The sequence below is a fragment of the Indicator indicator genome, chromosome 17, assembly GCF_027791375.1.
Source record: "Indicator indicator isolate 239-I01 chromosome 17, UM_Iind_1.1, whole genome shotgun sequence".
Taxonomy (NCBI): domain Eukaryota; kingdom Metazoa; phylum Chordata; class Aves; order Piciformes; family Indicatoridae; genus Indicator; species Indicator indicator.
The window spans coordinates 12,969,621-12,997,478 of NC_072026.1; the positions used below are offsets into that span (position 1 = coordinate 12,969,621).

General features: G+C 44.2%; 1 protein-coding gene across 2 annotated transcripts; it reads right to left on the reverse strand.

The window, feature by feature from the left end:
* Window positions 1-340: 340 nt before the first annotated feature.
* Window positions 341-23,738, reverse strand: LOC128972478 (synaptotagmin-like protein 2). 2 transcript variants are annotated; one of them, XM_054388486.1, is made up of 16 exons: window positions 23,638-23,738; window positions 21,177-21,328; window positions 16,101-16,194; window positions 14,510-14,603; window positions 14,242-14,335; window positions 12,550-13,656; window positions 11,153-11,251; window positions 9,068-9,159; window positions 8,517-8,618; window positions 6,433-6,602; window positions 5,531-5,633; window positions 4,785-4,946; window positions 3,994-4,072; window positions 3,310-3,409; window positions 2,159-2,364; window positions 341-486 (listed from the first exon to the last, which is right to left on the reverse strand). In XM_054388486.1, the coding sequence occupies exons 1-16, from the start codon at window positions 23,736-23,738 to the stop codon at window positions 341-343; spliced, it is 2,901 nt and encodes a 966-aa protein (XP_054244461.1). The 2 variants fall into 2 exon arrangements, with proteins under 2 accessions (XP_054244461.1, XP_054244460.1); XM_054388485.1 differs by having other exon boundaries at window positions 16,101-16,214; window positions 21,173-21,328.
* Between the last annotated feature and the right edge of the window lie 4,120 nt (window positions 23,739-27,858).

Here is a 27,858-nt window from a genome sequence, read left to right on the forward strand (position 1 = left end):
CTCTGCACAGAAAAAGAAAATAATGGCACAGGAAATGTTTAAAAAATAAAAACATCTCATTTTCTTTCTGCCAGTGTTCCCAGGGCTTAGTGGAATTCAGAGATACTGAAAATGATTAAATAAAATAGCAAATCAAGTGTCTTCTTGGTCAAAATCAAGTAAAGCATCAGTTGGCAGCTGGCATTTTAGTATTTGACATCTAACATCACCAAAGTGCTCTCCACCAATTGCCTTATCAGCCTGACACTGCCAGCCCCACAGTTCGTCTCCATCACCTTGGTGCAGGAAGTCTCCCAATTCTAATAACCACATTCAGCCTTCCTATGGCACAAATGGTTTGTTATTTCAGTTTTTTCCTCCCTGCCAGCGAGCGCAGGGGCAGCAATCCCTCAATCCACTCATTGGCAGCCAACATCATCTCCTGCCAAAAGGCCACCTCCTCTTGTGTGGAGTCCATCCAGTCCACAGAGATGCCATAGCTTAAACCTGAAAAGAAGAAAACTATGACATTAGGAGCTGCACAAAGAGTTCATACTCCATGCAAAAATACTCAGTGCAGGTGCAGGCAGTGTTTTAACATAAATGATGCTGATTTCCTCTCAGCAAGCTGTACCCTAACCACCTCTTGTTCTTCTGCTAATGACCTCCATTTTACACTAGGGTTCAGAATGAAAGCAATGTAAAAGGCACAAAATTCAAGAACCCTAAACATAACCTGCTAAGGAAAATAATATTGGATTCAAGCCCTTTCTGCATGTTTCTGAATGGTAAAGAAAGTCTTGGGTTTCTCCATAAAAGATTTTCTTGTAGGCAGGGTGGAGTATTTGTCAAAAGTTACTTGCTCTCCAATTCATTTGTATGGGAATCAAACACATGATAGCAGAAAAGGGTGTACATTAATTCCAAATTGATTATTCAACCACATTTTTATGTGCCAGCTACTTGTCAATGAGATAAAGGTCTAAGCTTGGAATCCAGCTTATTTTAGGGTTGTTATTTTTATATCTTGCTTATGAGCTTATTCTTGTTAGCCCTTCCCACTGAATAGTTCACAACCCTCCTTGTGACATATCAGAGACTGAATACAGAAAACACACAAGCAAATCCAATAAACATAGGTACATCTGCCAGGCAGACCTTCCAACTACTATGAGCCTTTTCCTGCCACCCTCAAAGAACAGATATTCTTTACTGAAACAGTCTGAAATCTTCTGTTTGTCTTTCATCTCTCAGAGAACCCTCTTGCTTAACAAGAATAGTTGAGAAAGCCTTAGATGCCCCACTAACAAAAATACAAAGATGAACATACAATCTGTCAGAGCCCAGGCATGGTAGAGTAGGATGTTCAGAGAGGAACAAACCTTGATTCTGGACACCTGGACATCAGAAAATGGTCCTGTTTACTTTTTAGAGATGTGGCTTACAAATACTGTAATTTTCCTAACTTCAAGAATGACTAATCCCACTGAAGTGAAACACTTCCAGCTAAGCACAGGTCTAAGTCCTTCACTAAACTGGGACCTCATGCCATCAACTCCCAGAGACACTGACTGTCTCAGTGGAGCATGTGACACCTCTGCTGAGGTCTTTCAGCAGTACATAGTCTAAATAAAAACAAAACAAACCCTCCAACAATAACACCCTAGTCTACACCCAGCCAACTCCAGCTGATGCACACTCAGTACTGATTTCCTACCAGTTCACCCAGTGCAGCTTACCTTGGTTTTCAAATATTTCTTATTCCTGATACCAAAGCATTTCAAGGGAGGAGGTGATGTGGGCAGAGTCACCAGGTGGTGCTGTCCCACATGGCATTCATGTTCTCTTCATCTCTAAGCACTCTTCCCTGGGAGGAGCAGCACTATAATGTTAATTTGTAATGCAGCCTGTTTTTCTGAAACAGCAGGAAAACTCTCTTATGGACCCAAGGTTTTACCAGACCTTAGAGCTGATGTTGGCAGAAAATGTGGGAACAGAGGGCTGCTACCAGGATCCCTCCATCCCAGACACAGTGCAATTACCAAGATTCTCACCAATTACAGAGACTTGCTATCCCTTGGTTTCTCCCCAACGGAAAAATGCTCCACAACATCCCATGACGTCTTGTGGCTCAGCAATATGGTGGCAATGTTCATTTAAAGTAAAAGAAATCACTTACCTGTCCCAAGGCCCAGCCGGATTCCTCCAAGGAAATGGTTGGTAAGCTTTTCATGATCCCACACAGTCAGTTCAACACAAGCATCCTTTAGGTCCTCTGTATGGAAGCCGTCATAGACAATAGTGTGATTGAAAACAGGGTTTGTGTCCCTTTTTATGACTCGGGTCTTTTGGTAACTCTTCTTACTGGTGTCTGGAAGCACATAGCTTTGAGAGAAGGAAAAACACAGCATGTAGTATTGAATTTCACCTGAGATTTGAATTGTTCCTGCAGAGTTCCTTGGTATAAATAAGGCTCAGTTCTGAAGAAAGGAGGAATTTGGTCTCAGCATACGAAATCTCTGTAGCTTTAATGGAAAATGTTCATGATTCCTGGAGGAAACTTTCTTTTGACCAAGAAATTACATTTTTTAAAGCAAACATTTTCAGAAATGAGAGTACTTACTTGAAATCTCATGGGTTTTGGCAATTTCTTTTTAGCTGACTTTTTTATCTGACATTGCTTTCACATATTTCTGTTTTCATAAATTTTCATTGCTTAGATGCCTAAAGAGGGCATTTCAAAATGGTCAGTTAGGCTTCCTGAGAGGCAGACCTTTCTGCAGAAGAACTCTGTAAGGCTTTAAACCACACACAGCAGTTCTAAGTGCTGGGAAAAAAGTCTTAAAATATCTTTAGAAAATTTTTAATTTTATGGAATATTTGTAGCACCTTCTCCCATGTAACAGGCAGAACTGATGTTGCAGGCTGCAGAAAACATGCACATACTAAGCTCTGGAGAAGATCAATGCAGGATCCAACCACCTGTATGTCAGTTCTGGTGAGTCCCTAATGAACTCCCAAGCTTTGCATGCAAGCCTGTATCAAGGCAAAATCCACAACTTAAGGCTTCATACATTCCTCTCACACCTTATTCAGGCAAATCACTGAATGAGTCACAGCCAGTGATTGACCAAGAGCTTTATCACAGCAAGGGTTTTCCTAACATGGCCACAAGTGAGTAACAAGGGCAATTCTCTCCTTCAGAGCTCAGTGCAAACAAGAAGGCTTTATAGTATGGAGGCTCAGCTAGGTAAGCCTGAGAAAAGAGGAGAAAACACACCACTTTGTGAAGGCACAGACCCAGGATCAAAACCATGCTTGTGCACTTACCATTTCACAAAGGAGTCAACTCCAGAAGGACGCAACTGCAGCAGGTCTTTGACATCTTTGACCCAAATGTGAACTTCACCAGAAGGAGGATTCTTGGGACCTGCCATTTAGGAGAAGAAAAAACCTGTTGTGCCAGTCCTTATAGTAGTTAGCAAAACGCCAGGCTTCCTCTCCATGAACCTGAGGGTGCAGCAACATCACTTCTCTGCATGCTCCCTCCCTTGGAATCTCTGCACCCCTCTGCCTGGATGCCACAGCACTTCTACCAGCCCCATCACACCTGCAGCTGCAGAGGACTCCTGATACAATGTGAAAGTGCTTCTTTGAAACAAACGGAACTGCTGGGCAAACCCAGCTTTGTGCTTGACCCACAATAAAAGGGGCTATGTGTTGCTGCTACCATATCACAGGACCCTCAATGCCTACAGTGTTCATAATAGCTGATGAATTTAAGGTTGTTTAGCCCTTCCTCTCCCTTCAACACCTTCCCAACAAGTCTAGATGTGAAAATCAGATGTAGGCTGCAGATAATGCTATCAAGCACTGCTCGATGTGCCTTTGTGCTGATCTCTAGGATCTAGCTCTAATGAGATTACTCTTTAACCAGCCCTTAAACAGATGAGACATTGCAAGCTGCATGTCTACATATGGACTATATTTCTTAGTGCATGAAACACATTTTACCTAGGCTTCCTGGAGGGACATATTTAATAGACAGATTCATCACTCCTCGATGATCCACACCATTAACAGCAGAGAGGCTCTGAAACAGAGGAGTTATTGACTAGACAAGTGACTGTGTAGCAATGCAAACAACTTTTGAGTTCAGTGCAGGGGCACAAATGGACAAACTCTGATTGTGCATGGCTAGGACAGTCCGTTCTCAGGGCAACTCCTTTCTTTGTGGTTTCATTCTCAAACAGTCCCTGAAAACCAAAAGCCTGAAAATTTGGAGCAAGGCTGATCTTTCAGATAAGTCCAGCTGGACATAATTAAGCATCTTAGTTCTGAAAGACAAGTGTTCATTATTTTCTGAAAAGGGGTCTCAGATCAGACCTCTGAACCCAGAAGCATGCAAGAAGCAGACAAGCAGCTGAATATTTACCTCTCAAGGCAAGTTCAGCTGCATCACCTTGTACTCTGCTGTCTGGTTTTAAGGGATGGTCTTTATGTGAGTAGACAGAGAGGCAAAGTCATGCCAGAGTTTCCGCTGATTAGCGTCAGATCACATTTATGAAAGTGTCCCTGCAGATCAGCCACCATATAAGACCCAAGACCTGTGTTCAGAGCACTGAATACTGCATTAAGACTTACAGGGCTTGTGGGTGATTTACTGTGCTTCCTTAGGAACAAATTGGGTTGTTCTGCTCCACCACAACACCCAAAGACCTCAGAGGAGTTAGGAAGGACTTCTGCCACCCCTAAAGGCTTCAGGGCTGGGCTAGGAGGCAGGATTGCGGTGGAGGCACACTTACTCGGGGCTTCAGTGAGTACCAGTTGAGTTTCCTGTTGCTCCAGTCCCAGCTGGCCAAGTCTACTTCAATCTCTCCCAAGAAACTGTTACGTCCCAGTGGATCGTTGTGCCAAACAGAAAGATTTAATTTTTGGATCAGCAATACCATTTTCTCTATTTTATACTAGAGGAAGAAAGAGAAGTCAGATTGTTCAATTTTTTTTTCTTTCTCTCACAATCAGAAATAAACTATTCACAAGCTTGAATAAGCTCTGACTGAGACGCTCAAACCCACTCTGCATAATGGACTGGTCTCACTCTGAATATCTCTTTTTATGTCATGTACCCTGATGAAGTTTTTGTGCTGAGCACCTGGAACTCCATTTGTCACAGGGCAAAACCAATACTCTTTCAAGAACTGTTCAATAATCCTCTATTCTTTGATGAGTAAGATCACTTTCCTACTAGTTCCCATACCTCAGGACTGCACACCAGGAAAGGGAAGAAGAACACCCCTTGCTCAGGCTGCAGGTTCCTATCTCATCCAAAGGTCACTCTGCAGTTTTGACAGAGAAATCTTGGGTGCCACACAGATGGGTGCAGAGAAAGCTTTAATATCTCTGCCCTCATAAACTTAAGAGAAAAGCAGTGTAGCATTGGCAGGAGGCAGGCAAAGAAGCCTGGCCAAGAAGGTAGGGTCTTTCCAGACCTGACATTGTACAGGTGCCTGCTACCACTAAGGTTTTCAGAGCATGTATTTGTTCTTACCCGTAACACTTCATTGTAAATGGGATTCACTGTCCTCTTCTTCACTGAAGTTTTCCTCTTACCCATTCTAGCTTTGTCTGGGAGTAGGTAAGTTTTAACATATCTAGAAAAGAAAACAAACTCCAGCTGGATATTGTTGACCAAACTCTAATAAGTCAGCAACACTTGTGAATGGTGATACGGAAACAAAAAACCTAGAGTTGACTCTTTGAGAGCAAAATTTATTAAGAGACCTGCTAGAATATAACTTGGCTTGCATGTGAGGTTATAAATCTCACTGGAGGTGGGTGGATGCCATCAGCATTTAGAGCAGGCAGCTGTCTAGGCAATATGGGAAGTCAGCAAGGCCATAGATCTGCTTTCTGAAATGCCCCTAATTATAGCATTTCTGTGCATTCTAAATCAGGGTGAAATCTGAGATGTGAAAGAAGGTGTAATGTCTTTAAGTCTCTCTCAGGGTTCCAATCCAACCTTCTTTTTATCATCTTTCAAACTAGAGGTCATCAACGTCTGTACAACCACCATTGTGCCCCTAAGAGCACTTCTTTGTGGAATTCTTTTTCATATAGACATGTGTCTGCATCACCAGAGTTATCACCAAAGTGTATCACCTTGGGGAAATCAAGGATCCCATGGATGCAGAGTGAACACACTCCAGGGAATACAGGATCAAAGTTTTCTCAATCTGTTCAAATTTTAAGTCTGGTAACATAGTTACTGATGCCAATGGTTCCAGAACAATCAGCTAGGAAAGTACCAGCACTAAATATGCACCAGAAGTCTGACGGAAAGAAGAAAATATGGCATTTTAAAAGGACAAAATATGACCAAAAAAAAAAAAAAATCTCCAGAACAAAGAATTCAGCAATGTAAGAGTCACAAGGCACCAAAGCATCACTCACGGATCAGATCTGCCTTTCTTCTCATCCACAACAGCCAAATCCTTGCACTGGGACACATGAACCTGGAACTCCCGGTTCTTCTCATCATAGTCTAAGGCAAACTCCACAGTACCTTGGGCATCCACACTCCCAAAATCACCACTGTAGACACTGAGCACACTGCCACTCACCTGCCAGGTGAAAGAGCAAGGTCAGTGCCACTGAAACAGGCACCCTCTTAACTTGATTTCTGGACAAAGGTGATAGTCTGAGAAGAGTATTCCCAAAGAAATAATGTGCACTTTCTGTCCTGCTGTAGTATTGTGTGCTTGCACCAAAATGGTCCACACCTGCAACCATGCTCAAACAAGCAAGGGTTGGGGAAACTGAACAAGGGTCTCACAGTGATGTGCTCCCTAGACCAGGACTGAGAAACTCTATTCTATTGAAAACTCAAGAAATGAAGAGGACTTTTCACCCCTAAATCTCAAAACTTTAAGAAACTGAGTCAAAATATTACTGAAGAGACCACACAAGTCTATTTCCTTTCCCAACACTTCCAGTACAAACAGCTGCTATCCTGACCCAGTCTCATCACTAAGACAGACATATATTGGAGAACTTGAACCATCTGTATATGAACTTATTATTTCAGGTGGATATAGCCACACAATTGTCAATCAATTTTTAAAAAAGGCTAGCAAGAATCAGTGCAGACCAGAAATGTAGGAAAAATTGTTACTGTCTTGTTGCTTGCTCCTAACGTGCATGCAGCTGTACACAACAGAAACAATCCCTGCCCTGGAGAACCACTGTTCCAGCAGAGACAGGCTGTGTGCATCTACTTGCCACAAAGGCACAGGAAAATGAGGTTTCTACAGGTATAAGGCAGGAGCCATGCAGCCAGGAGTCACTTGCTTTCCTAGAACAAACTGCTTTTGTCTCTATGCCTTGGGCTTCTTTTTCCAAGGCTTTGTCTTTTACTGGTAGAAAGTGATGAAGCAGAAAAAACACAAGCTTCAGAAAGATGAGATAATTTTCTATTGCACCAATCAGTCATGATTTCTGACAGGATAACATAAAAGCTAATGCTGTTTACAAAGGGAATAATTAACCCTCTTGGTGCTTTTATGTGGTACAATCATGAACATTTATCAAAAAACTTCCCTATTAATTAGCTGAATTCTTCTTTGTCTCTTCCTACTTTCTTTGGTTCTGAATTTGCTTCTGTTATAACCTACAAGAACCTACTAAACATATCCTCTCAGGCCATGGAGCTGCACTGACCATTCCCTCAGGATATTCACCCCAGCAGAGAATCCTGACAAGACTTTCTAGAATCCCTGTGTCACTTGGACATGAAAGGCTCATTTATAGCTCCCAGGCTCTCCAGACTAGGAGAAGGACTCACGTGTCCCAAAGTTCAAGGGTTTAAAAACATATTTATCTACATTCATGGCCTTTCCCTACCAGCTCGGCTATATATATTCTTTAAATTTCACATATACACACCAGAGATACTTGTAACAGTAATATAGCAAATTCAAGCACTTTCAAGCAGCCACCCCCAAAGCATGTCTCAAAGGAATATTAAATATGCTCAACTAAACACACTCAGCTCTTTTCAGCTCACCTTAGAAACTGAAGCTCTAAATCACACTTTTGCTGTCAAACTCCAAGTTCACTTCACTTTGCTGATAAAGTGAAGGATGAGCTTGCAGAGGGCACCCATCTGCAGCCCCAGCTCTTTCAGAGCTGGACCACAAACACGTCACTCAATAGCTGTATGCCTCATTTCCCCACCTAGGGAAAGCCCCCCCATTCCTGCATGCTGCCGACTTCAGAGCACCTGTGCTGTGGGGTGGGGGCTATTGCTTACTGTGAGTTTGTCTGGCAATGACTCAGTGGGTCTCTGATATGAAATGGTACCTGGAGACACTCCTTTAACACAAGTAGGTAACAAATCATCACCGTTCTTTAGTAACCTGCTGTGCAGAAACTAACAGGATACTCCAGAGGCCACATCAGCAGCATTAGCCTAAGTGCAGCGTCACCGCACCGCACAAGAAGCCCTGCCTAGCACAATGTCCGCGTTAAACACCTACCGAGGAGACAGATGCCATGTCGGACGAGTGGCTGCCAATGCTGGGGGTCTTTTTGTGCCTGTTAAACTGGAAGCTGACTTCCGAAGCCGTGTCTGATTCAGTCTGCTCAGAAAATAACAAGCATCTTTAAGCTGTGCTGTCCGAGCACTTTGCAACACCATAGAGAAAAAACCAATGGCTCTGCAGAGTCCCACTAAGCAGTGTCAGGTTAGGAGAGCGGAGGAGAGTGCAGGAAGTCTCCCCAGAGGCATCCCGGCAGCAGACGTCATCATTAACTGCCTCCAAACAGAGCGGCATGCAACAGCCAGGGCTCTTGGAAAGGGTAGGGGATGGTGTGGTTTGAGACAGAGAGAAATGTGAAAACTCCTCCAAGATAGAAGGGTTGGTTTGGGTTACTGGGAGCTTTTTTCTTAAGGTTTTTTTCATTTATTTATGACATAACCCAGGCACGCTCTAAAGCGAGTACTGTCAGTGTGCAGGAGGAACATTTGCATGAAAGGGAGAGGGGATGCTATGAGCATTATTCCAGCCATTTCTGGCATCCAGCCTACCTCAGACAACAAGAGAGGAGAGGATCTGCTCAGCTCTTTGACTCTTTCAGTTTCAAGGAACTGATGGGCTATCAAATACGGTTTATTGTATGCTGTAGGTACAAACAAAAAGCATCAAGGTACCTTGTCAGAGTCAGGAAATTCGAAGAAAGTCACATTTTTGTTTAAAGGCATAAGGAAGAAGGAAAAGCTTGTGGGAGGCATCAGAGTACCATCTACTTGCCCCATCGCTGTTTGCCACTGAAGCTGACCCTTCCCATTCTGAAAACCGCTACTGCGCATCTTCAGGCTATTTTCAGTGTGCTTTGGTTCCATGCGTGGAGTGCGCAAACTCCCTCTAGTGGCTAATTTAATTCACTCAGTAGCCTGAGGCTGTGTCTTTGCATATCTTTGTGTAGATTTGGACTAAAACCATACAGATCTGCCTCCCCGTCAAAGAAACCAAACACGCTCAAAGCTTCCTCTTGTAGCACATTGCCCTTATGTAGTACATAAGTGCTTTAAAATATTTATACCTACAATTATCATTTCATACACTTCTCAAACAAAGAGGTGGGCAAGAGTTGGGTATCTAAAAGAAAAATGTCAGAAAGCTTCACATCAACTTATAAAGATGGATACTGGATTGCTTAAATAAAACCTATTTGTTCATTATCTTATCTTACTAGCTTCCTTGAAGATGACTATCTCCACCCCAGAAGAAGGTGTTTTCAGAAGATACATGTCCATAAACACACGTGCACATATACACACTTGCTTAGCATGTTAGCTATGATGATACATTCTTCAATACTCCAAATGCCCCAAAGCTTCTTTTGCCCTTTCCTTTTTGTCCTGGTTTGAGTTAAGATTTGCCTTTTATATGATTCACTATTCATTTGATATTTACTATTTTTATTTCCAAACATGAGCAAAGCATGAAATCTGTCCCTCCTCGTCTACACTACAAACACCTAAGTGTAACTCTGCAAAGGGGTTTCCCAGGATGAAGCTCATGGCTCTAACTAAGCTTTAATAAGGGAAGGTTAAACACTTGGTTGTCAGTGTGGAGACCATGTCAGTGAAAGGCAGTGCATGTGGGACCTGAGGCTTTGAGTCACCATGCCATGTGACATGTCACTGCACCCCACAGTGGAGGGCACTTGCTGTGAGGCTGGTGGATGTGATGGGCAGAGTCATGGGATGATGCAGCATGTCCCACCTGCAGACTGCATTCAACAGCCTCAAAGAGGACTCCACTCCTTTCCATAAGTTGGGTTGGGCTTACTTAAATGGGCTTGATTGTTTCCTCTGAGCAGCTTTACCTTTTCTCAGGCATTTCTGTCTCACCTCAGTCCTGGCAGCCTTGGTCTTACCACTTTGCTTTTAGACAAGCTCTTAGCTGTCCTCCTGGGCTTGCCACTTTTCACCTTTGGGGACTGTTACTGGCTTTCTTGGCCACAGAGGCTGCTGCCGCCATCCTTCAGGCCCCCTTCTTTGGATGCAGCCTTTGTGGTTTCTTGGTGGCACAAAGTTTCTTAGCCATGGGCTTCTTCAGGTTTGCTGCTGCTTTCTTGGTCACCTTCTCCTTAGCTTCTCTTGGTTTCTCAGGGAGAAGTTGTCACCAAAGCATACGCCAGCTGGCAGCTGTGGAGATCAGCCCAGCAAATGGGGTATGCTGTGGGTAAGGTGTTAGGCAAAGGCCCAGGCTGGGCACTGCAAGCCCAGTGAGCGTGACAGGAGTCTGTGGTGTGAGTCCCACACTGGACGTGAGGTCTGGCACCTCTGATTAATCCAGATCACAGGCTGCCTTGCAGCTCCCACAGTACTTGAGAGAAAAGGAGAGATGGGTACAAGGTTCTTGCCAAACTTTTTTTTCTTTTTTTTTTTCCTGAAGACACTGAGTAAGTTGCCATCAATCTAGCTGCAATTTCCTGGCTCTGAATTTAATTTTAGGCCCTATAAACTCTGTAATTTGATAATGAAACAATATATCATTTTCCTTGCCTGGTACATGCACAGAAGCACCAGGGATGCAGAATTTGGGCATAATATATTACCTTCAATGACTATAAACCAAAAAGGAGAAAGAAAGATGTTACTCACTCTCTGTGGTTGTGTAAATGTTCACCATGCTCTTTGCAAGATTAATGCTATTTGCTCGGGCCAATGCTTGAGCAGCAGTAAAATGATCCCCATCTTCCTCTGGAAAACATGAAAAGCCAAAGCAACATGGTAAATAAATAAACAAACACAAATGGGCAGTGTGTCAACAAGCATGTGCGTGCGTGTGTCTCCTGGCTTGCTCACTCTGCTCAGAGCACACTGTAGTTACATTACACAGGGCTGCTTTCCAATCATTAGTGCACTTTAGTGTTTCTCCCTGAGGATAACTTCATACTGTGATGGGAAATGTGAACACTGGATTAACTCAGTCCATGAAACAGACCAGCACTTGCAAAAAACTCCCAGTGCAACACAGCCATCTACTAGTATCATAAGAAATTGATATAACAAGGCAAAAAAAACCCCTGAGAAATATAAGAATGATCTGGTGTAGAAAGCAAACATTTCTGTTTACCTGAAATATGACTCAGGATTTTCATAGAACTGTTACATGAGGTAGGAATTAAGCCAAGAAATGACACAGTTAAAAAGCAGGTGAGTTCATGGACTCACACAGATACGTGAAGACAGGAAATTTGGAAAAACAAGATAAGCTCTTTCTTCCTAGGTCCTTGCTTGGCAGAGAGCAGAGCTGCGGGCAATCCAATCCCACATGTAAAATTAATTATAATTAATAACTTTTGTTCATAGCTGCTACAAAAGCCCATCAAACTAGAGGAAGAGACTAATGAAGTGGTGATACTATTGACATCATCACAGCTGAGAACATGGTATCAGAATCCAGAAAGATCGGACTCCTTGTTCAGCCCACTTTGGTGTGCAGTTTAATATCCAAATTCACTTGTGCATTCTCAAAAGACACAAAATGTCATTTAAGCGCTGCCAGCCAGCAGCTACATCAAGGAAGGCTAATGGTCAATCTATTTATTAAACACTGTTTCACGTTTTATTTCTTCTGTTTGTGTCAGACTTTTCTCTAGCACCACAAGGAATTCCCCCAGCCCCACATTTAAAGAAAGTACAGTCTTCCCAGCGAGTGAAATAAAGCAAGTTCCTGTGGCCTGTTGTAGGTGGTGCTAAAGAAATGGAGGGCTGTCCTGAGCTGAGGTGCTTGCAGACAAGGCACAAGGGCTGGAAGCAGAGAGGAAGTCAAGGGAGCAGCACTGCCCCTTTGATGCTGGCATTGTGCTACACAAGATTTGTTTCCAGAGCTATCTGGCAAACATATTTCACACATGCTAAGAATGCACAAGCTGCACTATAGGCTAAATGGACAAACAAAGAAAATGGGCAAAATGCAGGAGGGCTACGGAAGAAAACAGACTTAGGGATGACTCAACAGTGGGATTTTAGAGTGTGGTTCCAGCCCTCAGTACCTGAGTAAACAGCTGAGTCCATACCCAGAACAGCTTCTTTCTCTCCGGTTGGCTCACTGGATGGTGGCTTGTCTGAAGACTCACATGTTTTTTCCTCAGGTAGCTCTCCATTTATTTCCGTGTTGTCATGAGTGCCCAAATCAGGTCTTTCCTCTTTGCCATCGTTGTTTTCACTATCTGTAAGCACAGGTTCAATCATGATCTGCACCCTGCTTGCTAGGGAATTCTCTGTGTGCTTGTGCTCTTCCGCCACGATCAACTCATCTGTAGGTATCTCTGGCTCTACCACGCCGCCAGACACCTCTTTGGTAGGTGACTCAATTTTGGTGGAAGGAGCTCGCACAGGCAGTCTGGATTTCTTGCACTTCTCTTCCTCTGGCACCAGTGGCTTCCCATTGCTTTCACTCAGTGAGTCATTTCTTGCAATCGGGCTGCCTTTGCTCTTGGCATACGTGGATCTAGGAATAGTGGGAATGGAGCCCATCCTTGCAGGGGCTACATAGCTTGGTTCTTCCTCTCTAGAATACAAGGTTATTGTCCTTTTGTAGGGGGTTCTTGTTTTGGTGAAGACTCCAGGCTTTTCTACAGTGTTCTGGCCTTGCCCAGGCTGCACAGAGAGTGAGCGGCACAGTTTGAACTGCCTACCTTCTGCCTCCACCCAACCTGGGTCCTCTGGCATGTTCCCCACCATCACAGAGTCTGCTCCCTTCTCCCAGAAGTTCTTCAAGTTCTTGAAGTGTTCATGGTCAAGGCCAATGTCCTCCTCTTTGTTACTCATTGATGAGATCGTATAGTTTATGCCTTGCTTCATGGCCTGGCTGCTTTCCCCCTCTGTTGTTAGTGGTTTGGGGCTTGCCAACAGCTTTTTGTTTGTGAGGCTGTTCTCTGCTGGTACCACGTGATTCACAAACTGCTCACATCTTGGAAAGTTTCTGTTTGGTTTCTTCTTAACTGGTATCCTGCTGGGAGCATAAGTTTCTTCAGGTGGAGTTTTTGCCCCCATTGTGGTCCCAGAGGCCCCATCAACAGCTTCTCCTCCAACTGCACTGCTGGCCTGAGGCACAGCATCTTCTGAAATGCTGGTGGGCAATGAAGGTAATCCATGACCTGTAACAACAACAAATGCTGAGAGCTTGTCCCACCACATCATATAGTATTTCCCTGGAAGGTCTGGGCTGCAACTTCTCAAAGGGAAGCCAAATGGAGTTTAAATATGTTCTTAATTCTTCCCCATTTGGGGCTGTAGCGAGCCCCATTCTGAGGAAAGCCCTGAGAACCCCAGCCCTTCTCTCTGCAACATCACACATAAAAATCCAGTGAGCTGTAGATTGCTGCTGGGAGTTCAGTTTTGCTTCCAGTATGACAGCTTTCCTACTGGCTATTTGCTATATACCAAAAATATATTCTACACTCAGGGCAGGAAAGAGAATGTAACTTGGATCTGTGTTAAGGAGCTGTGAGCCCAGAGCTCAGTTTAAAACATACTCAGGAGAAGTTTTAGTCATCAGATTTTTTTTCTTGGTCCCTGCTGTTTTGGGCATAATTCATACAAACACTGGCAGCCCATTCTTACATGCCAACATAAGAAATACTCTTTGTTATTCATTTGTACACATATAACTAACATCTTGTCTCTTGGTATTTGATGCTGAATAGCTAAAACACCAATGGCTCACTGCACAAAAACCTTACCTTTTCTAGACAAATGCAAGTTGCTTGTTGCAGCCACAAATGGACTTGTTCCAGTGTCACTCTCTGAGGAAGAGGCATCATGTATACTGGATTTCTGAATGGGAAACAAACCCTATCAGTTTATACAAACTGGTAAGTCTAGAAAAATATATTTTATTTGAGCACAGACACCAGGGCAGGCTGCCTGTGGAGCCTGTGCCAGTAGGTACAGGCTGTCTGAAGGTCCAAGGAATAACAAATCAAAGTGCAGATGCTGCACCTGTACTACCTTGTGTGGTGCAGACAGTGGGACATGAAGTCTTGGCTTTGGTTTTGGACAGATTTTATACTCTTCTGCCATATCAAGAGCAGGTGTGCTGGATCTGTGAGACAGGAGAAAAGCCTGAGCAAGGAGAGCAATGGTAGTGATATGCCTGGTAGGGTGATCAACAGTCACCAAGAGTCTTCAACATCATCTCAGTTCTGCTCAGCTACTTTGCCACCTTTATCTACTGACCCAGACCAGCCCAGAGCTGGTCTTTTATTTATTACTTTATTGTCTCTGCTACTGCTTGGAAGGACTGGGGAATGTGTCAAAGGGCCTGAGCTTGCAGTAAAGATGAGTCTACCACTGCAGTTGGTATAGAACTTGCTCAATATAAACAATGGTGTCAACTTCTAAGTTTATTCAGATTCTCTCCTTCTGGTAGAAAACCATAGGGAAAAATACAGGAAGTGGTAACGCTGGAGGAGCCCAAGAGCCTTGCAGAAGGAATATACTTTTCCATGCTACGTCCCAGGAAGGAACAGGCCAAAAGCATAACCAGATTGATGGAGGATTTAGAAATTACAGGAATCAATTATGATAAAAACAGTTAGGGCAAAACTATAGTACAGGATATATATCTTCATGCTTGGAATATAAGTTAATTACTAATGGCCTGGTAAAAAAATGAAAGAAGTACATATCACAAGCAGTTTACTGTTTCCACCAGCTTTGGGAGTGGCTAGTGGTAGCTGCTACCTGGATGGAGAGCAGCAGTCAAGCTGGTGAGATTTCATATGGCAATGCTTTGCACTTCAGGTTGAATGACAAAGCAAGTTTTTCAGGATTTAATCACCCTCCAAACAAATCATTAGGCCCACTGCTGTGCTGGTAAAGCAGAAGCATCTCATGCTTATTCACTCTGGATCCGTCCTTAAGCAACAGCCAATGAACAGCTGCAAGAGGTTTGGAAGTGTTGTCAAAGCTGGTGTTTAATATTTGATTGAAGCAATTGCCCCCCCTGAAGAAAGATTCCTCATCTGGCTGGCAAAAAATTCAGAAGGGAGCAACGATAAATGGATATGCAAATATTTTAATGACATCTCCACAAACCATGAATATTGAGTGAGGTCACTGATATGCTTGTTGGAATGGGTGTTTCTCCTCAGTCAGCACAATGTGAATTCCTACCAAGCCTTGATGGAGAGTGCTGAGCATTGGACATAGAGGTTGGCACCAGCAGGAAATGAGCAGTTTCCTCAAACAGTTCATTTTGTTAGTGTTGCTCCATGGTAAAAATTAAACAAATAAAACCATAATTACTTTGAAAACTAACCAGAATATCCTGACATTAGAGACAGATCCCATTTTACTGACCTCTTATCAAATCAGGCAGGAAAAGACCTTTCTGGGATAAGCACATTAGTGCTTAGTTATTAGGGGAGTATTGATATTCTGACAATTCCTGGAAAAAGGATTTAAAAAATATCCTATATAACCTATTACTTATGCAGTCTTGGAAACTCAGTTAAAGACCAGGATTTAATGGGTAGCATTCAATTTTCATTAGAAGTAAGAGCAGCAGCCAGAGCACTGCAGGAGTAGCAGTGGTTACCTCTCCTCTCCCACGCCAGCAGTGTGCTTGGGGAAGGTAGGACTCGGGGCAGCTCCGCTTCCCAGACCTGTTTGGATGTGCTCCTTGGCCTCAGCTGTAACATAACAGAGACATCTGAGAAATGACATTGATTTAAATTTTTAATGATTTTGTGTGGGAAAAGGTAAGGTGTGTTAAATGAGTCCCACCAGCACAAACCCTGGGGAGTTACCAGGAGATGGCTGACAGGGGTCTCTGCTTTCCACATGGATGGGAAGGTCCTGGGACTGCATCACCTATGCTCCCCATGCAGCATAGGCACCTCCAGACCCTGACTCACACCAGGAGCTGTAGCATCAGTGCAGACCTTCACGGGACATTGCTGTGGCTGTCAATAAAGTTAATCCACTCCAGGATTTAAATTCAGCCATTTCCTGTTTTGACTCAAAGTCATCAGATCTTGGCAAACAAAGGAGGAGGCCAATAGAGTTAATGAGGAGATCCCTTTTATTTTTACTGGCACAAGGCTCCACTATGTCTTCTAAGCTCTTAAAGACCCTGAAGGAAAAACAATAGAAGACTGTAACCTTTACAGCAGCCTGCCAGGGTATAAAGTTGCATTAGACATTTTGCTGGCAAACAGGCTTTCCTGCTACTGCAAACCCAAAAGGATTAAACTCTCAAACAGCAATGAAGAACTAGTCTGGCCAACAAGATCATAGAATTATAAAATGGTTTGGGTTGGAAAGGACCTTTAAGTTCAAATTCCTTGCAGTGAGCTGGAACATCTTCAACGAGACCAGGTTGCTCAGAGTCCCATCCAACCTGATCTGTAATGGCTGTAGGGACGGGGCTTCTACCACCTCTATGGGCAACCTGGACCAAAGTTTCACCAACCCCACTGTAAAAAATTCCTTTCTTCAATCCAGTCTAAATCTCTCCTCTTTTAGTTAAAACCAGCACTCCTTGTCCTGCAACAACAAGCCCTGCTAAAAAGATTGTCCTTATCTTTCACATAGGCCTCCTTTAAGTATTGAAAGTTTGCAATAAGGTCTCCCTGGAGCCTTCTCCAGGCTGAACAACCTCAACTCTTTCAGCCTTTCTTTCACAGGAGAGGTGCTCTAGACCTCTGATTATTTTTGTGGCCTCCTCTAGACCCAGACTAACAGTCCATGACTTTCTCGTGCTATAGCCTTGTTACCTGGTTAAAAAACAAACACTAAGCTCAAGAGCAGATCAGTTCTACAGATAGGCTATGCCATCAATCCCACTGCAGGTAATGGGGATATCCCAAAATGGAGCTTCATCTCCCCTTGGAGAATAATGCTGCAGTCACAACTCTTCCTCCTTGACCAGCAACTGTCCCTGCAGTGCAGGGGACAACGGCAGGCATTGTTTGAGGCTGTCCACATCAGGACTGTGTGTCTGGCACATGTGAGATGGCAGCTGTGTGGCCCTGTGGTTTCCACAGCAGCGGGAAGTCAGAGAATCACTCCTGCTGGAAGATAGGAGTCTGGTTCTGTGAGAATGAGCCAGTTTTAGAGAGCTTGTTTCAGAGAGAGGGGCTGCGTTTTATCCATGTAAATGCTGATGTGAAAAAAACATCACTGCTTCAGGAGTGAACAGCTGTGGCATGGCTGGTGGCATGTGTGCAGACCACATCACATGCTGGCATGGGAAGGCACACCAAGAAGTGTTTATTTATACAGTGAGCCACATCCTCCTCCTTTGCCTGAGACCTAAGGGAGGCAGATGCCAGCACATAGCTGCTCTGGAAGCAGAGAAACATAGACCTCCTACATTTTCACTCTTCCTGTCATGGTTGAAAAGACCTTGAAAATCAAAGACCTTAATTCTAAAGGCATTGTGTCATACTTGTTTTTTACTGACAATTCCCTCTCAGACACTGCTCCCTGCTCCTGGCTGGCAGAGGCAGGTATCTGCTTCTTCCCATCCAAGTCACTGGGTCTTTGAAATGGCTCTGTCATTGGCACAGCCATAACTGGCTTCTATAACCACAAACAAATAGCTTACTTGGATATTATAATCCATCAAGACAGGCAAAATACCCTTGTTAACTTTGGGATGAGATAGAATAAGAAGCAGACTCTAACAGAAATTAATAGTGGCCTGACCAGTTTAACTTGTCCATGCATCTATCTATGTGTGGGTACATACTGCCACTCCCGCTCTAACACTTCATCTGCTTTACTCATTTCCTATCACTCTAGAACAAGGACTTGCGCCTTGGCAGGTGAATAAAACAGTCTCTGTCCTAGACAATTTTTAGCTCTCATCCATTGCACACAAGCTCAGGGAGAAGTTATCACCAAATTTATCCGTCTGGCTCTGCAGTCTGTAGTTTAAATACAGGATATCTATCTATTTTATAGATGTATATTGCTGATGATTACTAGTGTTTTCTATTATAATCACTGTCAACTGTGAAGACCTGTAAGGCTTCACACAACCCTCCTTTCTGAGGGTTAAGGTCCTCCTCCAGAAAAGGTTACTGGGCATTTTCCTGTGCAGGCACAAACTTCCACCCTTCCTCAGCCCATTTACCATGCAAAGAGAATGCCAGTGATATCTCAGCAGAGATTTTTTATGCAGGAATTTTCTCATTTCACTCCCTAACACTGTCATCAAAGACTTAAATCAGGATTAACAGCTCTGGAGTCATAAACATGGTTGATTTGACTAAAGGAACATGCACCCCTTCATCACCTTGAAAGCCAACAGAAGGTGAATGACTCTGGTCTTTCCAGGACAATAAAAAAGGTGTCAAGATGGCAAGCAAAGGCCCTTATCTCATCTACTGCATATTGAATGTGAGCTGCATGGCCAAAATGTTTGTAAAGAGGCCTTGTTCCCTGATGGGTTAAGCACTGCTCTCATCAGTGCAATATTCTTGCTGAGAGAAGTGCTTCCCCTCCCATGTGAAGGGAGGAAATCTACATGGTACCCACTCCAGGAGCTGAGCATGCGTCAGGCAGCAGCAAGGTGAAAACACCAGCTGCAGAATCTCGACCCTCAGCCAGTGCTGTAAAATGGCAATGGGAAAAGTCTGAGAATAGAAAAAGAGAAAGAAAGGAAAGAAAAAAAGTTGAAAAAGAAATAAAGAGGGCTACGTCTAAGCATAGTTACTATAGTAATTTAGTAACATTTGCTTCTTCCTTCTTAAAACAGCATTAGTCGAGTAATGCCCATGCATTTACTTCTATATTAATAAGGAGCTTATTTTTGATTGTAATCTGAGAACACATACATGCATATCACAGAAGTAGTTAAATCTGAAACCAGCAATACTTCAAATGTTCCTTTCCTGAAGTGGGCTGCAAGATAAGGGTGTCGATGCCTCTAGCAAGGCAACAGGTACACAGATCCAGTTCATTGCTGACTACTAGCTGAGCCTCAGGAGAGGGGCTGCTGAAGTGTCTGTCTCTTCGTGCAAAGTAGATGCAAGCACAAATACGCATCGTCTTAAAGCAGAGAGCATACTCTGTAGAAATGGCCAGGCAACTCTGCTGAGCTGGAAAAGGTTTTGTATGTTTTATCATTCTGAGGGGATGCTAAAATAGTAAATATAATGACATCATCAAATGTTAATACCAAGGATAAAAGCAACTTCATATGAAATATGATGGGCCAGTTCTGCATCAGAGGCTCCAATGAATCTATGCTAGTATAGGAGAACTGTCAGGGAGAAGTAAAAATGCAAAAAGAAAGTGAGGCTCTTAGCTAGTGAAGTCTCCAGCCAGCATTTAGCTTTGAGAATGTGTCTAAATAATGTGAATCCAAGAGGAGTACACTAAACCCAGGCAATTACATCCTGGCCAATGAGGCCTACCAAATAAAGGAATTATTTATATTGCTGTTCCTACCCCACAGCAGGAATGGGCAGCTGGGCCCAGGAAAGAGAGCTGAACTAGTGGAGATGACATTTGAGTTTGGACAGATGGATGATAACCCTTGATCTAACAGGAGCCTTTGCTGCAAAGGAACAGAGATCATTTACAGGGTCCTTATATTAGGGACCATGGCAGACTTTGCTTAGAGCTGCCTATAAGAGCTATAGCTTCCCCAGACCAGCAGAAGCCAGTAACCCACCAGTCATGTTTGACTATCCAACATTATCCACCCTGAAAAATAATCAAGGAGGCTCTGTGAGACTGGGCTGCAGTCCTGTAGTCTTGCTATGGGGTCAGTTTGTCTGTGTTCATGTTGAGAACTGGATGTGAATCACCCTAGTTCAACTTTGCACAAATGTTCAGCATGAAGTGCCAGGTCCAGGGTAGTTACATTTGGACTCAAAACAGAGTACTGCTTGTTTCACAGGGGGCTGATCTCTTCTCCTCTCTGCCCTGAGCCAACAAATCTGATTTGATCTGTTTCACATACTGCCATGAGAGTTTATCTGCGCGTTAAATAACAGAGAGTACATCTACTCTGATTAGCACCTGGTCCCAGAGATATCCTCACTATGTGGCACTGCAGCCTGGGTACCATTCAGCCTTGGTCCCCAAGTCCTTTGTATGTTGATAATAACATTGTGCCCTAGAATTATTATCATGTAAAAAGCTAGAGATGGAGCCTCTCAAGTGGGCAAGTATTTCCCAGGAGAAGAGAGGATCCCCTCCTTTTGCAGAGATGTGACTGATCTCACCATCTGGGAGTCCTGTGAGAACAGCCGGTGTCCATTTTTGTCAGATCATTCTAGAAATTGGGGCAGGAGGTGTATTTTTGACCCACGCATACCAGTTTGATGCCAGAAACTGCCCTACATCATCCCCTTCCCTTTTTGCTTCTATGAGATGACACGATACCAGTGATATCTGACAGATATTCTGAAAGAAAGAAGTTGAAGTGGGGAAAAGGCATTTACTGCGTGTAGCTTTTCCCTTGGTCTTCTGTCACACTGTAATTTTCCTACTGGGCCCTGATTCTGATAATCAGGTATTTTTTTCTCAACTAAAGCTTAGCTTCAGCACAAAGGCTGGTCCCCAGCCAGCTCCCAGTACAGGGAGACCCTCATACTTAAACACATTTTGAGGTCCATCATCAATATTTTCTTAAGATGCACACTAGCATACTTACTTTCTAGTTTGCCCTTTTTCCTTCTAATCGATGCTCGAAGTAGATCTGGCCCCTCTAAGTCTTCCTGAAACCGTTTTGCCTTCACTTCTGAAAACCATTCACCTGTCACAAATTTCTTCTTCTTCTCATCCTTGATGGAGTCTTGTATCCGCCTGAAAGTCAATGAGAACATTACACACCAAGATCTCCAAGATTTCCACTTCCCCTGAGCTACTTTCGTAACAACTGTCCATACAGTTCCCCTGTCTGGTAGTACAAAGGATCCAGAGATCATCCTCTGCAATCACAAGGGCCAAACCAGCATTAGAACAAAAGCTGATTTATTATTTATCTGAAATGGGAACACCACCTTGTAAACACAGGCCTTCACCTCTGCCCAATTTTACAAACCCAAACCAGAGTCACCTGGTAAGGAGATGTGTCTATTTGCTTTGCAGCCCTTAGGGAAGGGGTGGGACTGCTTGCAGGTCTTGCACTTCTCTGTTTCATTTGTCTATCAATGTCCTCATGAGCAACAAAGTGTTTTGGATCAAATCTGATGCAAACCATGGAAACAAACTATGTTATTTAGGGGTGCAACTTGCCCCTGCAACTTTCTCCCAGGCACTGCTCCTCTCCCTGCCCCTCCTTCCATGCCAGTGTTGTCGCTCAAACAGTTAATTCTCCTTCCTGAGCACAGCTTCTCCTACTGTAATTTGCTTGGGCACACCCAGGCTGGTTTTTGGCACCTAAACCCCATCAGTGCTCTTTTTGCTAGCTTGTACATTTAACCCTCATGGTTATTTTGTTTTTATACCACAGCTTGATGAATTAGCTGCCTTGCAGCTGGTACCACCTCCCACAGATCACCACAATTCAGGGTCCCTGTGAGACCTGAGATGCCAGAAGAAACCCCCACCTCAGTTCAAGTCTCATCAGGAAGAGGGGCCGAATCCCCAGATAATGATTGAGCCTTAAAGGGTCACATTTGGCTGCCTAAAGGCCAGAAGGGAGCAGGTATGGGATAACTGGGCTCAAGCCTCTGCAGGCAGCACTGTGGGGCCCAGCAGGACTAACAGCCAGGGAGCTGCACAGCTCTCATCTAGATCAGGGCTGCATCTTTCCCTGTGAGGGTCTCAAGGTGCTGGGCCAGAGGAGATGTAGGAGCATATTTTAATCTTGTTGACATCAAATTAGTGTAATGACATTGACTTAATCTCACCCAACAGGCAGGTGGTGTTGAAGACAAACATGTCCACACTTGCACCAAAGGTCTTATTGCATGTAGCCATAATGGCAGCAAAGGACATTTGGCACTAGCCTGGTCAGGATTGCTTTGCTCCCAGATGAAAGCCTTCTGTGCAACAGCTTCAAAGAGAAGTGACACGGAACTGAAACAATCCAAACACATTGTCCTCCAAACCTCGACTGCAGAGCAGAAACATTAATGCACTTCAGAAAAAGGAAAAAAAAAGGGGAAAAAAGAAAAGGAAAAAAAAAACCAAACCTTTCCATACCCTTGTTTCAATTCAGAGGAGATACAAGAGCATGCAGACACATACACCTCAAGCCCAAGCTGTTCACCTGCCACTACCAGTTCTGCTTCCCAGCTCTCACCCCTGAGCACAGAGCTTGCTGCAAAGCCACCCACTCCCCCTTCAAGCCTTGAGCATCTCTCCTATGTGGGGCTTATTCTTTTTTGGCTCAACAACAAGTTGAAGACTCACATCTTTAACAGGGGTAAACTGGCACAGTGCCACCCACGCTATTCATTTCTTGCCATGGAGTTTGGTGCCAGTTTCTTCCTAAGCCTGGTGCATACTGTCAGCCCAGATGGTCTAATGGCTGGCATTTAAAAAGTGACAGCAACAAGCAATCCTGATCTAACAGACCTGAGTTCCAGGATGGCCAGTGGCAAGTCAGCTGAATGAAAAGCAATTCCTGGCTCTGGAATGGCCCCCCACAAACCTTTGGCAGATCATGTATCCTCTCACTGCCCTTCTCTGCCTGTATGGCAGATGCTGCATACACACCCACTTCAAAGAGCACAGGAGGGACATGGTGCAGAGCTGGAGATGTAAAGTCCCACTTTAAAACACTCTGCAGGTTTCTGTGCTACTGAGTGAGGAAAACAAGGTAGCAGCTACTCCCCTGCTTGAACCTCTCACACCAAGAAACCAGCATCTTCCTCCCTAGAGCAGGAAAGGGACAGTTGCCCATGGTGCCTCTGAGGGTTGCTGATTAACTCAAAAGGAGAGTCCAGCCCTGTAATCCTTCAGAGAGAGAGGGCAGCAGTGACAGCAGGATGGTTGAGAAAGCAGGAGGTGCATTGAAAAGATCCGTCAGGATCAGAATAAGAATGGATAGCATTGTTGCAGCCTGTATCTCTCCTTGCACACACACACACACAAACCCCTATATCTAGAAGTACAACTCTCCCCAGGGGAAGCTCAGGTCCTGCTGTTATTGCATGCTCTCTCACCTGATGCGATCCCCATCCTTCTTCTTCAGCTCTGCATCTCTCTGCAGAACCGTCATCAGCTTCTCATACTCCTCCTCAGTAAGGAAACTCAAGTCCAACATCTTCCCTGAAACCTTCTTCAGTTCTTCATACAGTGGAAGCAATGACAGAGCAGGAACTAATCCAGCCCAGGCTGCCACAATGCCATGGGCAGCCCCTGTGCAGCCTGCCCTGGTGTGCTGAGCAAGACGCGGCTGGAGAGACAGCACTTCACAACAGCACGGCTTGGGTGGAAGTTGTGTTAGCACCTGGACTCACACTTCCAGGCTCTTGGCTGGCACATTTCTCTGCACTTCTTGCCTTCCCCTGTCAGGAAAATTCTCTCAGCAAAATTATACTCCTTTGCTTTTCCTCAGGCAGAGTCACAGCAATTTGGAAGCCGGCGTCAATCAAAAAGGGAAGCACGGGAAGGACTGCGCTTGCTGCCCACCTTAGCTGCCTCAAGAGGCACAAAAGGCTCAGCTCACCACCAGCAACCCCAGCACCTCTGGCATGCGCTTTCTTCAACCGGGAAGTCTGCCTCTGTGGAGATCGAGCATCCCTGCAAAGAAACAACACCGAGATGCCTTTCAAGATAAGCACGACATATGGCAACCGAATGTGTACATTGGGGGTTTTTATTTGTTCTTCAGCACAAGTTCCAAAACAAGCTGCCCTACTTCCCTCCCCATCCTACAGCTCCTCACATGGCATTAACCTAACCAACCTAGTGTTTTATTTTAGCCGTTTTCCTACGAACAGGCAAACAGTTGCCTCAGCGTGCTACCAGCAAAATATGCATATAAATGAGCAAACTCGCTTTTTTCCTTTATCCTGCTTTTCCCTCACTTCTTTCTGCCCTAAAGGAAACTGAGGATAAGCAGCCAACTTGTGTAAAGCAATTGGAAAATGACAGAACATCAACCTGCAAGTGTTACTGCTGCATGTTATGCTGTAAAATACCAGAGGCTGCCCATTTTCTAACGTGTGTGCTCTGCTTTATGCTGAGCTGGTATTTCCTATTCAAATGTAATGGGTGCAGATCACTTAATGTTTCAACAGACACTGAAAATGGCTAGAGGCTGCAGGGCATGCAGGAAGAGTAAACCAAGCATTGCTTTGCTATTCTATTCCTTTTCCTCTCTCCTGCCTAGCTTGAGGAGAGTAAGGCACACCTCTGAGGGAGCCGAAGATCTGCTCATGTCCATGCAGGCAGCTTCTAGCTCACCAGATGGGTTTTTTCCACTGTTTCCAAGCCCATCAGGTGACTGTGGGTTTCATCATACTTGGTTTTTTCTTCCAAAGCCACAGCCTTGCGAGTCAGGTCATTAAAAATGAATAAATCCCAGCTTTCATGGCAAACATGATCTGAAGGTCGCTTGGCCCATTCCTTAAATTCAAAGGCTGTATCATCCCTACTCTCCGTCTAATCTGCCCTTTAGAGGATGGCAACTGCAGCCCTCTCAAGCCACCTGTTTCAGTGCTTAGCTAATTGGCAGCAACCAAATTCTTCCTATCGCCCAGATCTTCCTGATAGACATCAGCCCATCCCATCCACCACGGGGATACTGCCTTTGCCACTGTCTTCACAGGGCTTTACGCTTCAACCTCCATGCTAACCAACCCCAGCTCCTTCAGGTTTCTCAGAGCTGGGGTCTTCATCATTTTTGTCACTTTTATTTGTCTCTAAATGGTGTACCTCTTCCTTCAGCTGGCATATCTGAAGTCAAGCACAAGTATTTCAGCTGAACTTTGCACATTTTACATAATTTAATGGATTTACATTATTTTATGAATGACATATTGCCAAATATTTGCCTTTTTCATAATGGTCTAACAACACGTTAGATGGAAGAATAGGCACCTGACCTTAATGCTTACAAAGAACACCATGGAACACCACACAAAACGGCTCATAAAATAAATGGATATCAGCACAAAGCCTCTGTAATTACTTGAAAATAACTTTTTGAGGGAAGGAAACAACATTTCATATTTCTCAGAGGCTGTGTCTGTCACGCTACAATTATACCCTTTATCATCCGAGAAACTACAGATACCACTCTAAATAGTTGAACCACTAGCAGTCATAAAAACCCTTGATGAATCTCTACTGTTTAAACTTATATTTCATTCAGCTTGGCATGGCTTTTCCACATTTGGTTCCAACCATCTACTCTCTCTGGCTGGCTCTCAGGCACAGTCCTACTTCTACAAATACGTTTACAGAAATTTCTGGGACAGGTTTCATTTTTCTAAAAAAGTAGATAGGACCAGAGTTTTCACAGTATTTGCTTCCCTAGAACTTTTATTTATTTTTAACAAACCCATGATGTGTGGGCTGAAAGTACTTCAGAAAACATTTTCAACAAAGACTCATATTTATTCATCAGTATGGTAGTCAAGTAGAAAAAGAATAATGGCTATTTCTTTGTAAATGGCCTTTTCTTTTCCTGAGAGTGTTTTATCTTACTGGAACAGTTACATTAGAAGAAAAAGGTTAACAGAAACCAAACAGCCAACTCCTTCTTTTGTTTCAAATAGTTAAAAATCAAACCACTAAATGCACATGCCGTGGGAAAGTGAGCTGGTCCAGAAGACTGCTGCACCTGGAGGTTTTGCTGGCAGGCTCAGGAGCTGCAGAGTTGCAGACCCAGGCCCATGGGAGTAAACAAGGCTGGGAATGATCTCCAAACATACCACGGGACTGAGTCTGTAAAGACTGGACCTTCTGCAGCCACTGATGGGTGTCTTAGATGCTGCAGAGACTTGAAACAGGAGCACCCCACAATGAACCATTTGGCTACACCATGATAAGGGAGAGCATGTTTGTTTACTTAGGTCTGCAAGTGCAATAGATTAAGGATAAAAATCACCTGCCATATATAGTCTGTTACCAGGCAGGCACACTGTACTGTGCCAAACCAGTGCCTGCTCCCCCACATTGCCTAGACCTACAGCTGATGCTTACACTCCTTAGGCAGCCCCACACAGCTTTGCTATGCTTTGTTTGGCTGCACATAAACCTCTCTCCTCAGGCCTTGTTAATAAACAGTTGGAAGACCACAGGGGTGATGCAGCACAAACACCCACATCGACAGATCCCTACAAAAGCCAGGCCCCCATGGGCCTCACACAGACGGGGCCATTTTCTGTGTGTCCTGCCCAGCCCTCACCTTGCAACCTCTGCAAACAGCAGGGAAAGGAGACACAAAGGCTGCTCAGATTTGTAGGACAATGACAGAAGTCATCAGGCAGTGCTGGGGCAAGTTTTACCTAGAGGCCTCTAAAATGAAAGCATCTTTATTATCCCACTGATGTAAAAGTGGGTTTGGATAAACCATGACAAGCAAAAAGAAAGCTGTGCTCTCCTTCCTTCCTGCTGGTGAGAGACCTCTCCTTGGTCTGGTCTGACAAACAGGAGCAAAACCTCCTTTCATGAAACATGTCATGATGACAACCAGATGAGCAAAATGGATTATCATGGTTACAGGTGAGTAGAGAAGCACACTGGATGTCCAAAGGACTTTCTTCCCTTTAACTGCTTTTCTGGGGAAGAGATTATCACAAAGGAATCAGCTCACATGCCTCACACGTGTTGACAAATGCTGGGTGTGGAGGGGGTGTGGAGACAAGCAGGAGCATGTGGCATAACTGGCTGCACCTCTTACTGTAATAGCTTTTGATTTCTTGTAGCTGCCTCCTGTAGAAGTGAAAGTTCCAATCACCAAAGAAGATCCATGACGGTGTGTTACACTGCTCGTGCTGCTTGTTGCAGCCAGAGCCCAAGCACAGATGGAGAAGTGAGGCCTGTGCTGCTAGAATGTGCACACCTCATCTCCCCATAGATTTGCAGTGTCCAGTTAAAAAATACAGGAAAGGTCATGCACAGCTAGACTGCAGGTCGCTGTAACACATTATCTTCATCAAGGGATAACAGCACATGGCTAGAGAGAGTACAGTGAGCCATCCTGCCCTCCAGCTTCCTGCAGGGTAAAGGGCAGGGACTCCCCCAAAACAAGAGCAATGCCTCTGCATTACAGAAACATCACAGATCTTTCTAATTACTTTTCAAATGCACATTTATTTTAAGCATTTGTAATAACCTTCAAAGCCTCTCAGCCTCACTACACTTGAAAAGCAAAAGTATCTGCCCATTTTGTTCTGACCTGCCACTTGCTTGATAGCTCCAAGCATTGTATC

Coding starts and splice junctions, on each gene's coding strand:
- LOC128972478 (XM_054388485.1), bottom strand. CDS start 23,738: ATGTTGGACTTGAGTTTCCTTACTGAGGAGGAGTATGAGAAGCTGATG. Junction 13,657..14,241: donor CTTGCATTTGTCTAGAAAAG/GTAAGGTTTTTG, acceptor TTGTTGTTACAG/GTCATGGATTACCTTCATTG. Junction 4,073..4,784: donor GGTACTCACTGAAGCCCCGA/GTAAGTGTGCCT, acceptor CCTCTGTTTCAG/AGCCTCTCTGCTGTTAATGG.